Source organism: Corythoichthys intestinalis, chromosome 6, assembly GCF_030265065.1.
Source record: "Corythoichthys intestinalis isolate RoL2023-P3 chromosome 6, ASM3026506v1, whole genome shotgun sequence".
Lineage (NCBI taxonomy): Eukaryota > Metazoa > Chordata > Actinopteri > Syngnathiformes > Syngnathidae > Corythoichthys > Corythoichthys intestinalis.
In genome coordinates, this window is record NC_080400.1 from 46,770,643 (window position 1) to 46,785,100 (window position 14,458).

General features: G+C 38.5%; 2 protein-coding genes across 2 annotated transcripts in view; one reads left to right on the plus strand and one right to left on the minus strand.

Annotated features, from left to right (window-relative positions):
- LOC130917081 (trichohyalin-like) overlaps positions 1 to 14,458 on the plus strand; it is a 146,365-nt gene that overhangs the window by 46,574 nt on the left and 85,333 nt on the right. The window lies entirely within an intron of this gene.
- LOC130917214 (apolipoprotein A-I-like) lies at positions 1,003 to 3,018 on the minus strand. The gene is made up of 4 exons (XM_057838375.1): positions 2,913 to 3,018; positions 2,492 to 2,543; positions 2,208 to 2,352; positions 1,003 to 2,017 (listed from the first exon to the last, which is right to left on the minus strand). The coding sequence occupies exons 2-4, from the start codon at positions 2,532 to 2,534 to the stop codon at positions 1,414 to 1,416; spliced, it is 792 nt and encodes a 263-aa protein (XP_057694358.1). The 5' UTR covers positions 2,535 to 2,543; positions 2,913 to 3,018; the 3' UTR covers positions 1,003 to 1,413.

A 14,458-nucleotide genomic window follows, 5' to 3' on the forward strand; every position in this document is an offset into this window, starting at 1 on the left:
ATTGGTGTCCAAAACCATTTTTTTTAAAATGAGAAACTTTCAAAGGTTTCAAAAACGTCTATTTTTCGCTCACCTTATTTGACTTACTTTTAAGGTGTCAAAAAATGTCCTCCTGTTCAAAAATTTTCTTACCCCAGAAAATACAGATTTTAAGCTTTCCAATGATGCACATGCATATCAGACAATTTTGAAATTTGGCCAAATTGGGGCTCTCAGAGCGGAACATCAAGTCACCTCAGTGTTTTCCGCTATACAGTATATATTTTAACGATGTGATGCATTTTGGGACATTTTGTAATTATAAGCGTACAATTTGTGACTGTGTTCTCTTCTAAGGTATGAAAATGTAAATTCTACATATTGTTGTGCTATTTGTTTATTTTAATATCAATATACAATCATATGTTTTTATTCATGTTCATGTTGGAGTTATTTTATTGAGACAGATGCGAGGAGAAGACTGAAATGACATGTTTTTGAATGTGAGTCCACCAGTTCATTTTCTTGCACTGTGTTGCCGAAATAAATGCCAGTTTTTGCAGTCCTTTTGAGTGTCTGTGAAGTTTGGACCAACAGTCATGTAGAGCTGCAACCCGTCACTTGGATATTATGACTTGTAACATACTCTGTATGATATCTCTTTTGACTCTGCAACATTTCCTTATTATTATTTTATCTTTTTTTTTTTTTTTTTTTTTTTTAAATATTTTAAGATTTCCATAATTTACTATTTTGCATTTTTACTATATGCACTGTAAAGAGCTGCTCGATTTCATTGTACAATTGTACAATGACAATAAATGCATTCATTCATTCATGACTGCCAAAATGATACATAATAATGACTAGTGTGAGGAATAATGATTTGACCCTGTCACAAATTATTTAACTTTAGTATCTAATTATGCAGATTTTTTAACTGAGAACTGCACCATCTAACCAATTATGTTTATAGTTTCCACTAAACATTGCAACAACCAGATAGTCAACGAAATGGAGAAATTGTTCAATAAACAGGAAGATGTTTATTCAGCTGTCTTTTGCCAAAGCAATTTACATGAAACAAGCACCATCACACAGTTGCTTGTGATAAGTCATATAAAATGAATACACCAAAAGGTCAGTATTTGGCATAGGTCTGTGACATTGAAAGCATGCCTGTGCTTAGTGTGTATGTATTCATAAATGTGGTGCTTGACCTTGAGCGTATTAAGAAATGTGTTTACATGAGAGAAAGAAAGAGTCCAGCCATTGTGTTGCTAGAAAGTGCATCAGTTAGGCTTCTGCTTCTTGAGGGTTTATAATGTAGATACTTGCACTGGAAGAAAATTGATACTTTATAAAGTGTGAATATATTGTCTAGACCTGACAGGTATAAAAGAGGTCAGTTTGACAGGACAGCTGGCCCAGAATTTAGTTCTTACTGAAGCTTTCCATGATGGCTGCGCAGATGGCTTGGAATTTTTCCTTTATCTCGCCAAACATGGGACTGATCTTCTCTGTCAGTGCAGTGAATTCATCTCCATTCATGGATTGTATTTGACCTTTGGCTTTCATAATTTGGTCTTTATATTCATCCACATATGGGCTAACAGCTTGTTTTAGGGCCTCAGTGTTTTCACCGACCTTCACTCTCACAGCTTCAATTATGGGCATTAGAGCACTCTTGGTCTCCTCAACGTTTGTAGCTATCTTTGTTCTCAGGTTTTCCATAATGGGCTCCAGCTTTACTCTCAGATCCTCCATTTCAGCCGCATGCTTAGCCTGGTATTCGCTAATGACAGGCGAAAGAACTTCACTGTATTCTTCGATGTGCTTATTAATGACTGCGTTGAGGTTGGCTTTCATTGGTTCAAGTTGCGTCTGCAAAGCAGCTATATCAGCCTCAACTTTGTTTCTGAAATCCTGAGTAGCCTCTGCAATTGTCTGAACCACATTGTCCGTTAAGGGAGAAACTTGCGCTTGCATGGCTTTGAGCTTAGTGTGGAGTTCATCAATACCTTCAGCAATCTTAAGCCTGAATAAGAACAGAGAAGAGGAGAAGAATACCTTTTTAAAATCAAGCATAAAATATCTTCAGAACCCATTCCACCACATTAGAAGGTTATATAGGCAAATAAAGCAACATGAGATTATTAGCATAATTCCCTTGCAAGAGCAAAGAGAATGTTGGGTTGACCAGAAAAATGTCAATGAAATGGCCTTACTTGTAACCTTCGTACTCTGTACCATCAAGGTTATTTAGCGCTCTTTTGGCACTTTCCTTAATTTGAGTCACATAGAGGTCCACAACAGCCCGGGCATGCTGAAGTGGCATGGGTGCATCAGCCTGCAGGGAAGCAGCCTGAGAACCTGTACAAGAAAACATAAATTATGTGCTAAGATAAGTAATAGAGATCAAGAAACACTGTTGAAGGGAGCAAATGAAAAGTCCAGAGCACGGAGTCACAGTGCATCTACAGTTCATAGTTGTATTCAGTGTAGTACTCACCAATGGCCAGAAGCAAGGTGAGAGCGAGAGTTGCAAACTTCATGATGGAGGTCTAAAATGAAATAGTAAGTGTGGTTTACTATATATTGTACATATTATCCTCACACAGTTGTTTAGTTATATAAAACCCTGCTAAGAAGCTACACATTTTTTTAGTCCAGTCCTTAGATGTAATTCATCAACGAAGACAATTTATATAAAAAAAAAAACTAAACATCAAAGCGCAACCAATATTACGTTTGTCCATAAAAAGACATCCAAAAACTTGAATTGGATAATAATATTAGCCTGTCTTTTTTTCCTGAAACAGACATTTTCACTAGGTTTTTTTCAGTGCTCAAAATTAAGCTTCAGAAGAAAATACATCCTAGTGCCCCTTTCTAAATCCCCTATTCCCGGTTGCGGCTAAAGCTTGTCCTACCTGGTGGAGTTCTTGACGAAACTGCCAACTTGAACAAAAGTAGTCCTTATATAGTGCTCAGATATGGGATGGGTCCTTGCATGGAGGTGGGGGAAGACGTGAGCGCTGCGTGTTGCCGTGGAAGTGGACCTCACCCCCAGCCATCTCACTCGGCAGGGAACTAAGTTGAGAGTTCAATGGTCACCTGCCAGAGATCAGTCAGCAGTCGAGCACTCTTTCAGAAATGACTCCAACTTTGCAATTCTTCTGGAAGAATAGGGCATGTGACATTAAAATTTCGCTAAATGTCTTATCATTTCATAAGAGGAGAAACTTAACTCAATCTGTTAAACTTTGTTGCACTTCAAGTGCGCAAATCGTATTAACATCTTCTTTCTGATACTGTTTATCTTAATCTAGAAAGTACTTCTTTAAAAAAAAACACACACACACACACACACACACACACATAAAACACACCAAAAATATTCACATATGATAGCTGTTCTCATTTAAGTTGGTATCTTAGGATGTCTTACCGACATCAGAAGCACATATAATTTGCTATGATTTTAATAAAACATGGCAACCTCCTGAAGTCCTTCATTATCCTGTTAAATCTTTACTCCAAAAAACAATTCAACGTGCCAGTAATGGTGCATATAATGTATTACTGCAAAACAAATTGGGTCTTTAGTTTCCCTTTAACAAAGCTATACACACGGACAATAGCTGCATACTTTATGATAAAGTATCATGCTGTAAAAGTACGTATTTATCACACAAAATTTGAACTCAAGTGTTGCGGGACTGAATACAGGACAAGTAAAGTTTAAGTTTGGAAAAGAAGGTGAAAGTTCAGAGGACTATCTGTTGGTTTAGCTATTTCGTTTTCAGCAGAGGAGACATTCACCTTGATACAAACACAGGCATGACACATACACCAAATATGATTTTATGTACCTGTAATATGAAAAAACACAGTGAGTAATTACCCCCGTTTTATAATTAAAAGATGCACTTCATTAGAACATCTCAGTGCAGTAGAATATTTGCATTTGAGGGGATCCAATGTTCCCTCTCAAAATGACTGCTTGCATTAAGGTGAATACTTTCATGAACACACAGTGGCAGGTTGCATAAGTCATGAAGCAAGATAAAATGATCAATTTTTATTGTTCCCCCTTTTAATTTATCCTGTTCAGTTGTTTAGATACGGAAAATGGGAATCTGTGTGTCTTTATAGGCTAATGTACCACATGGGAGTTTAGTGTACTCCTACTTTGGTTGGTCTTTTATTCAATGAAAGCAGTTGGAAAGGAAAGGGTTTTGTGTGGAAAGACAGAAGGGAAGAACAGACATAAGAACAAAAGGAATAGTAATATTAAAAAAATCATTAAATATATGCAATGAGCTACCTAATACAAGTAGCGTTGTTGTCTACACTTACCGAGGCGACACCATGTAGGAAGGGGAAACCTAGTATTCGAAGATGGGAAGAGGGAAGGAAGGACAGATAAAAGTGTATGACCAAGTAAGTGCTCAAAAAAGTTAGTAAATCACCTGTGAGTGTTACTCAATCGACATCCTGCAATGTGTATGCTAGGTATGCGTATGCCCACTCTAACCTGTGTGGCTAGTCTTGCAGAAATTGTGACTGCTGCGCGTTAGTCTATAAAAGATCAACATTCTAAAAACTTGTTTTTGGCTTCTATGTGAGCGCAATTCTGTGTTTGCGTGTGTGGGTGCCAAAATTTGATTAATAGGTCAAAGAGTGGTGTGTGCCATGATGTTGTTTGTTGTCCTATCGGTAGAGGACTTTGTCGCAGTGGCTTCATGCACTTCGATTCAAGGAATAAGGATGAGCATATTTTTCCAATAGTGTGTCTGTTGAAATGTGTTTCGCAACAGATATTCACATTTAGAATAATTATACAAAATCGGACCATTCACTAATAAAATGCTCACAAAAAAATAATACTATAGTTGGAATTTGATCCAATTAATTACATAACAACTAACTAAGTGTCTTCTAAACATAAATGTTTAGACATAAGGGTCAGGTGTGTTTTATAATTTGTTGTGTTCATATTGCAGAAATGTTTATCTATATACAGTATGTCTTAATTTATGATTTTTTATTTTTTATTTTTTTTACATGAAAGCTTAGCTTTTGAGTATGGTTGTTGAGTATTAGGTTTTGTAAATCATTGTCATCAAGCAATTAACGGCTAGCTTAACTGATGCTGATGGTAGGCATCACTCATTTGTTTGACACCAATTAATCAACCACTAATACAGTAGGTGTAATCACTGGAAAACAATGTATTCCTCCGGAGATAAGGTGTGGTAGCTGATAGTTGTACCATTTTAATAATGGTATGCATACAGGATTCATATAGGTACTTTGTGTCCTATAATCTAGGCCATACTATGTGAGTTTTTCCAGCCAACTGCAAAAACCACAATAAATAAGAATATAGTCATAACAGGGAAAATATGAATGACAATTTAAGTTTTTGTACTGACTGTGCTGTGTTTCAACCTCTTTTAGTATTTACCAGTATAATTTGATAACAACAATATCACTAAATTATATTAAAAGTGATTGATAGAACATTGACCCATGCACAACTCCTGATTGACATGTCACATTACAAAGGAAAAAAACCTCAAATATTTTTTCCACATATCCATTTTATGTCATTTTTTAGGGAGAGTTGGGCAAGACAGAGACATATTGAGTGAGAGTAATTGAGGTATAATTTGGAACAACAACAATGTAATAAAATTGCTTTAAAATTGAGTGAACATTGACCCATGCACAGCTCCTGATTGTCCTGTCACTGTACCACATTGTACAGACTAGACTGATAAGCATGATCCACATATCAGCTGCTGATTTCAGAGCTGCTGACCAAGACACAGAGGAATAACGTTTATCTGGAACAGCAACCTTTGAGACGGCATGAAGTGCATTTCATTGATTGGCATCCACACTTATCCTTCTATCTACCGTAGATAACCGCCATAATTGTTATCGAGAGGAACTCAGTGCTCCGATCTGCTTGTTTCATAATACTTTACTGCAATGACAAATAGTGTTGTATCGGTCGCGAACGATTCGTTCTTTTTGAACGAATTGTTTGGGTGAACGAGACCGAACTAATCACCATCTGCACTGATTCGTTCTATGAAGTTGGTGGCGCTTGTTCGCTGCGTGGGAGGGCGTTGAGCAAGCGGCAGCGTCTTCTGACATCGCACACGACCAATCAGACGCCAGCCTCATCGCGGGCAGGGGAGGGAGCGGAAACAGAATCATGGCGTATGTCACTCATTTCCACGTGTGGCCAATAAGCAGCCAGCGTGCAGGCAGGGGGGAAAGACTGAGTTTTGTCACTTCCCGTTCAGTGATTCGGTCCTCCGGTTCCTGACCTAGCTTGCTGCTAACTTGACTTTCCAGTAATGGCTATGCGGTGAACGAGTCATAAAATGAAAGGAAACGACTTTGTCACATATTTGTTAACGTGGAGCCTATCAAATGCTGCTCAAAAAGACAAAAACACCACACAAATCTAGTGAGCATGGTTTAGTGTTCTACTTTTCTCAACAGACTCGGGACCAGGCCCGGAGTGACTAATCGGGAGCTTCTGGACGATTCCAGAAGGGCCGGCCGGCCAGATGGGCCGGTCCGCGTTTTATTAAAAAAAAAAAAAAAAAAAAATTACACTTATCATTTTTTGTTTGGTATTTATTTATGACAGTGTCACTGAGTATAACTTACATTCTGTTACCGCTGTCCCTGTGGGCCGTCTTAAAAAAAAAAAAACGGTATTATTTTTTTTTCCAGACTCATCCTCACGTGTGCAGACGAAAAATACAGCATGCAGCTCCGCCCCCTAATTGTAGTCTGTATTGAGCCAAATTAGCTGCTATCTCGGTGCTCGGATGGATAAAAAGAGTAAGGGTGGCGCTGAAAAATAAGAATTAAAAAGAGAAAAGCACTCGTGAAAGAATCGGCAAAATGCGCGAAAATAGCTAATTTTTTTCATGCAACGACCTTGCTGCCTCAAACTACAGAGGATTACAACGAAAGTGGTAAGGCCAGATGGCGAATAAAATGCAACTTGCACCGTGTGATACGACAATATGTAATTGTGGAAACTTTGGCTTCTTGTAGCACCTCACAAGGGATATGTAGCAGCAAGCATTAGCCATAATGAACACACCACAGGTGCAGAGCTGGAAGGTAGGATTGCCATGTCGTTCAGCGAGTGAACATTAGAATTAATATAATCAATTACGTGGCGTTTTTAAAGTGGAAATGGAAAATGGATAATAGTATCATTAGAAGTTGTTACAATGTGCAATACGTATTCTTTATTTTTCATATTGTTATGTTGCTATGTTTGTTTTATCTGTAAGCACTCATTTTGTTAATATTTGATGTTGCAGAAAAGGTCTTATTTATTCATTTATTTTGGGGCTGCCAAAATTATCGCGTTAACGGGCGGTAATTAATTTTTTTAATGAATCACGTTAAAATATTTGACGCAATTAACGCACATGCCCTGCTCAGACAGATTTAAATGACAGTACAATGACATGCCCACTTGTTAATTGTGCTTTATGGAGTTTTGCCGCCCTCCGCTGGCGCTTGGGTGCGACTGATTTTATAGGCTTCAGCACCCATGAGCATTGTGTAAGTAATTATTGACATCAACAATGGCGGGCTACTAGTTTATTTTTTGATTGAAAATTTTACAAATTTTATTAAAACGAAAACATTAAGAGGGGTTTTAATATAAAATTTCTATAACTTGTACTAACATTTATCTTTTAAGAACTACAAGTCTTTCTATCCATGGATCGCTTTAACAGAATGTTAATAATGTTAATGCCATCTTGATTTATTGTTATAACAAACAAATACAGTCCTTATGTACCTTATGTTGAATGTATATATCCATCTTGTGTCTCATCTTTCCATTCCAACAATAATTTACAGAAAAATATGGCATATTTTATAGATGGTTTGAATTGCGATTACGATTAATTTTTAAGCTGTAATTAACTCGATCAAAAATTTTAATCATTTGACAGGCCTAATTTATTTTTCAAATGTATCATTTAATATAGTTTTTTTTAAAATCCATTTTAAAATTTGTTCAAAATATGTTGTGTTGCACTTGTTAAAATAAAGCCACCTTGTTAAACAACCATGACCTGCACTGAATTGGAATACACAGAATTACAGTACACGGCTTTAGAGAACACTGAACTTAACACGTGTATGCATAATGACATAATTTTAAATGAGTGGGCCGGTCTGAGGCATGAAATTCCAGGGCCGAAAATGAGTCCCACTCCGGCCCTGCTCGGGACTGTGCCTATGACGATATACTATCAAATTTACAGTAATTTAAAACGCGTAGCTACGAGGCAAGCAAAACCTGAGCTGCGGTCGCGTGACGGCAGTGAAGCGGGCAGAGAACTGTCACTATATGGAGGCTTCATGGCAGCGATATGTACCTCATATGTGCACAGAAAAAAAATAATATTTAGTATGATCACAATAATACTGATTTGCAATGAAACTGTATATACATGTCAATTTTTTCCGAGTGTTTTTTTTTTTTTTTCGTGTCAGAGGGTGTCGGTTGGTTTGACAAATTATGTCAATCCGTCCATCATGTGCTACTCAAGCGCCCCAAAAACAAAGCGCGCGGACACGGGAGATGTCGCAATATGTCTACATTTTTCTTAACAGACTAATGAGAGTAGAAAGGCGAAATCATAAAGCAAACAATTATTTCTCGTCAGCATTTGACGATCTGAGATGCGGGGACGACAGGGGAGCTGACCGGATTATTTTATTTATTAATACCAGTGCAAAAATTCAAAACGATCATCTTAATAATAAAAAAACAAAAATACAACAGAGCGAGAGGTTAATATGATGTGTTGGCCGTTCCATAATTAGAAATTAAACTTTCGATTTATTTTTATTTTCGTGACAGCAAGCATGCCGCGTTGGCTGGTAGCAGCACTGCAGCAGCATTGTATATGTGAGCAAGATCATGCTAAAGAAAGTCCGTGCGCCCCCGACCCCAAACCCCGACTTCCCCCTCAAAAGGAAAATGTTTAACCGTGTCCTAATTCGAAATGCAAGCACGAGCCATGACTTTGAGCCCATAGAACTAGGACAGACGACGCGGAAGTTCTCCCTCGCTTTTGCAGCAGCGGGAGGGAGACGAGGCTGTCTCTGAGAGCAGAATGATATCGCCTGTCACTCATTTCTGAAACTACGACGAGTGGTCAATGTGCAAGAGAGGGAGGGACCAAGCAATGTCACTTCCCGTTCAGTTATACTGCGAAGCGGTCTTTGGTGATTCGTTCGGCAACGTCACTTCCCGTTCACTAACCGAACGATTCATTTGGGTGGGGAGGGAGATGAGGGGGGCGAACGATTCGTTGAACGATTCGTTTGAACGAATCGTTTTACTGAACGAACCGGAATGGATTCGTTTACTCAAGTGAACGACAGATCCCGTCACTAATGACAAATGGTGAGAAAAAGCTGCCAGCATTGGCAAGAAGAATATTCAAAGAACAGAGATGATCCTTGGCTACTCAAATAAAATTGACTTAATTTGACATGATCATCTCCTAATAATCTTTTTAAATGGTACAGCGCTGGAACACTTGTTTTACTGTTACCACGAAACAGGCAGACAGGTGTGAGATGATTTCCTGGAGCTGATAAATATTTAATCGGCAAATCTACCACTTGATCGGTGTCTAGCTGAGGGTCAGAGTTCACTTCATTGTTCCAGCTGATTTCATGATGGAGCACTGCTCTACAATCAGCAGGGGAGGTTATCTCAGCTGTGAGCAACAGTGACTCAATTCTCTCCCCGGCACACAACATTTCAGATAAATCTGCTCAACTCTTGTGATTATGTTTTTATGTCACATCTGCTGAGGTCGCTTTTGCATTAATATGAAGGTGAAAGCGGTGGTTGAAGTGTCACTGTAGGATGTTTGACTGTATTTGATTAGGGAAAACAAACTCATTTAGAAATCAGGTCATGAGGATTGTTCTAAAATAACATATCCTGCTATACGTGGACATGTGAACATTATCATTTCTGTTTATGAGCAGCATTTTTGGCCCCAATACCCAAGCATTTTTTCAATGAAAATTGGGGTCATCAAGGGCACCCTTCCTTTTTCTTAATTTATTTTTTTTTTTTTTTTTTTATCAAACTCAAAGAAGCTGAGTGGAAAAAAATCAAGTTCTTGTGCATTCGGCATCGTTGGCAATGATGACAGTAACTGGGGGCGGGTTTCAATAAGCTTCGGCTTCTCCTGTCTGCCCTTTTCTTTTCGGGTTGAATTAATTGTAAACACATATAAATGCTCGGATTTGTCATGCCTGAAGGGAAAATAAATAAATAAATGAATGAATAACTTGTGACTGTTACTCGAGTAAAATAATACGTTTATTTTTTTGGGGGGGGGGGGGGGGGGGGGGACTAATATAACACATAGCTTTCTCCTGACCAGTAATTACATTCTAATTAGGGTTTTGGACCTGACACCACATGTAAAACTGCATTATAAAGATAACATGGGACTTTACTCATGGCAAGACTTGTATTGATTTAGTTTTTTTCAAAATTGAATGGCTTGAGACTGAATTAGAGTCGGAAGCTATGGTTTATTTGAAACACATGTCAATTCAATCTTGAATTATTATTTTTGACACGTAAATTCCCATTCCGTCTGTTTTGATCAGTTTTATGTACATGTGATTTGGTGAATCATTTCGGACTCAAGGTCAGTGGGTGTCTAATACTACAATTGCCCAAGAAATAGAGGTTGTTCACCCGATTACCCAAGAAGTCAAACCACCCACGACACAAAACAAATAGGATTTCAACAAATGACTGTGAGGTCAATCAAACAAAAAAGGAAAAATATATAACCTGTTAAGTTTTTTTACGACGGAGGAGCGATGACGAATGAGCCAAGGAAATAGCTGGTCCACTCCCAACTACAGTTCCGAGTTGAAAGCACTGCATTACCAAACAGTTCAGATTGGTAGCAGCGCATTGCGCGAAACGACGATGGTCACCGGTGACTAGAAAGCACATTAATTTTAGTGGGAAAGTGGCAAACATACATGTCGTTGTGTCTATCTATTTATCAATTGCATAGGCAACGCAGATGAGGCAGAGACACTGTTCAAGTGGGGTTGCTGTATTTTGCTGTTGAAAATAGCGACCGATGTGCGCATGTGCATGAGAACAGGAAGTAAACTTCCCTCGTTTTCATTTTCCACTTTGTCAGCTAATTAAAAAAAAACACTTTTAAGAAGATGGGAAGAAGTAAAAAAGACAAGTAGTATCATACTTTTCAGCAGGACATAAGGACATAAATGCGGCGCCGTTTTTTTCTCTCGCTTTGGATGAGTCAACAGACGTAAGCAACTTATCCCAGTTCAGGGTGATTGCAAGGTTTTGACTATGAAAGAGACAACAAGACAACAACAAGGGACAACTTATTTAAGTCCTTCATTGAGTTCGCTAAAGAAAAAAAATCTACCGATGGATAAACTTGTTTCGGTGAGCACTAATGGTGATCCGTGCATGGTGGAGAAAAACAGGATTCGTGGCGCTTCTTCGTCAACATTAAAAGAGACGCATCCTAAGTTTCTCAATGTCTGCATGAAACTTAACCCCACTAAGTATCAACTAGACTACAAAGCCATCAGCAAAGCCATGCAGCACCAGAAGTCGCATTAATGGTAAGAAATACTCATCATTGATTAGCAACAGCATATTATTATTATAAATAATTCCGAGACTTATACTTTAAAAGTGAATTTACATAAAATGCGCACATTACTTGCATTTTTAGTTTTAAACATACACTGTAAAAATTTTCAGCGTAAAATAACGGTAAAGAGCTGGCAGCAGGGTTGCCATTTATATACTGTTCTTCTACAGTCTTGGTAATGTAAAAATGTTTCACAGTAATAGTCCGTAATCCAGAAAAACTGTTGATTCCTGTATTTATAGAAAATACAATAAAAGTCCGTCAGCAGGATTGCCATTACCAGACTGTTATTTTACAGTCTGGTATTGTAAAAATGTTTCACAGTAATAGTCCGTAATCTAGAAAAACTGTTGATTCCTGTATTTATAGAAAACACAGTAAAAGTCCGTCAGCAGGATTGCCATTACCAGACTTATTTTACAGTCTTGGTAATGTAAAAATATTTAATTGTCTGTAATCCAGGAAAAACTGTATATTCCTGTATCACCAGAATTCACAGTAAAGAGCAGGCAAGTGAGGAGCTGCAGTATGCTGCATTTTTAACGATATACTGCGTTTTAACAGTATTATTTGGGAAAATGACTTTACACTCCATGAATGCATATATTTCCGTCTAGTACAGAAAAAAATGCGGATGTCAGGTTCGAAACAAAACAGGTTTTATTTCATCGTGTTGGCAGGCAGTGAAAATGGACAGGAACTAGAGAGATGGTGCAGTCAGGTCGTGTAGGTCAGGCTGAAGATCTGGCGTAATCGGGTCAAGCAGGACAGGCTGGGTCAGAAGTGGTGATCGGTCAAGGACAAACAACAAGCAGGAATGTGCTGAATTGTTGACGAACTGATACAGACTTTGGGAGGCCGTGCCTTTTTTTCTTTTATTTGAGCAATGTGGAAACCTTTCTCCATTAGGTGAAAACCTTCAATAAACAATACAAAAATGTCAGCAGTTGAATTTGACTAAACAATTCAACATTAACATTGAATCTGTAGCACTTAAACTACAACTATTTTAGAACAGTCAATTAACTTTAAATTGCACACAGTCAATAACTAATTTCAAATTACAGTGTTTAAATCTCACTTTTTTAAATATTTAAACTTTTATACCATAAAAGGACAAATTCATTAAATTACATTGTTTTAATTAACACAACAAAAAGTGGAAGCTAGAATACATTAATTGTCAATGTCAATATTAATCCAGTGTCTTAAATCCCAAATTACCTCTAAAATATATACTACAATTGTCCAAACATTTCCACCGGTGAGTCAAGCCATGTGGTAATTGCCGCTGCTGCCACATTTCATCTTTTAATTCTGCTGCTTACTGGCTGCCTCTCCGGTTATCTTTTGCCAACGTCTCCAGCTGCACAGGACTGCAAGTTTCAATAGCCAAACCAGGGTGCCATCTTCCTTTCCTTCGTTTATAGCTCTGGGTTGCTTATGGGTTGATTGGCCATTCTCTTCCAGCTGTGCATCGTTTCCATAGTGCTTGCATGCTGTTGATTTTCCAGTTCACGCCCTGTGGCCTATACTACGAACCGAGTTCAACCTCCCCAGAAGTAATCCAGTTTACCATCGGGTAACCGGAGTTGACAAAACCTGGTTGTCTAGTTTGTGGTCAATCGGTACTACGACGCTGATTATGAGGTTGATTAGTCGAACCTGTGTCAACCCAGTCAGAGTTACTGCGCGTTCACATAAAAGGGGGCGGTGACCAGAGTCAAACACTACTTGTGACGATGGCACGGGCACCTTACTTCACGGAGGAGGAATGCGCGATGATCATGCGGAATTATGAGGAATTAAAATCCACCCTCACCGCGAAATCCAACACCGCTTCGGCGAGTAGAGCGCAACGGGTCTGTTGACAGCGAATTTACAGATCGTGTGATTTGTGAATGCGTCAATATGCCAGTTTACTTTTGTCCATAAAAAGAAATAAAGCCTGCTGTCAGGACAATAAAATAGGAATTGGTACATTAACAGTAAGAAATAATTGTCACGCATCACCACACGAAACAGGATGATTGTATGTTTAGTCCCCTTGACTGTACGAATACGTATGTTCTTTTTTTTTAGTTTGGGCCTAAAAAAAGCCGAGTCCGATCAATAAACTTGATTTGCAGGCCCGAGCCCGACAACCCCCCCCCCCCCAAAAAATTTGTTATATTTGTGAGGACTCAGGAGAAGAAGGAAATGCGGGGATGCCATGCGTTGTTGCGTAAATAAAAGCCCGTCTTTTGTAGCGATTTTTCACAGTTAAACAAGACTGTAAGATGCATATTCAATAAACATTTATATCTTTTATATTTGTGCGTCTGTCCTGTCAGTGGATTTGACATTTAATTTAATCTCCTCCAGTTGGCAGAAAAAAACGCAAGTTTTCTCAATGTTTAAATAGTCTACATATTTCTATGATTATTATAAATGCATCAATTTGAAGCGTTTCCATACCCCACTCCGAATCGCACGGCATACAGTGTTCTTACGCAGATATTCAGCATCACCGATGGAATACATATATTGTCCCTGGCGAAAGAGCGCACGGACAGGCACACACAATCTGCGCGGTTGTGAGGGCCTGACTCGGCGGGTTACATTAGTGACGTCTGCCTAGATCAGTTGGCACAGGTAAAGAATTCCCTCAGCTGAAAATCTATATCTTTCATGGAGAACATCTTCCGGGTACGCCAGCGGATTCTGGCGGTCCCGAAATACCC

Bases quoted from the DNA above. Each gene is read 5' to 3' on its own strand.
- LOC130917214 (XM_057838375.1), bottom strand. From the start codon at position 2,534: ATGAAGTTTGCAACTCTCGCTCTCACCTTGCTTCTGGCCATTG. The intron at 2,353-2,491 runs GTGAGTACTACA...TTTCTTGTACAG, and splicing joins CACCTTGCTTCTGGCCATTG to GTTCTCAGGCTGCTTCCCTG. The intron at 2,018-2,207 runs GTAAGGCCATTT...GTTCTTATTCAG, and splicing joins ACAGAGTACGAAGGTTACAA to GCTTAAGATTGCTGAAGGTA.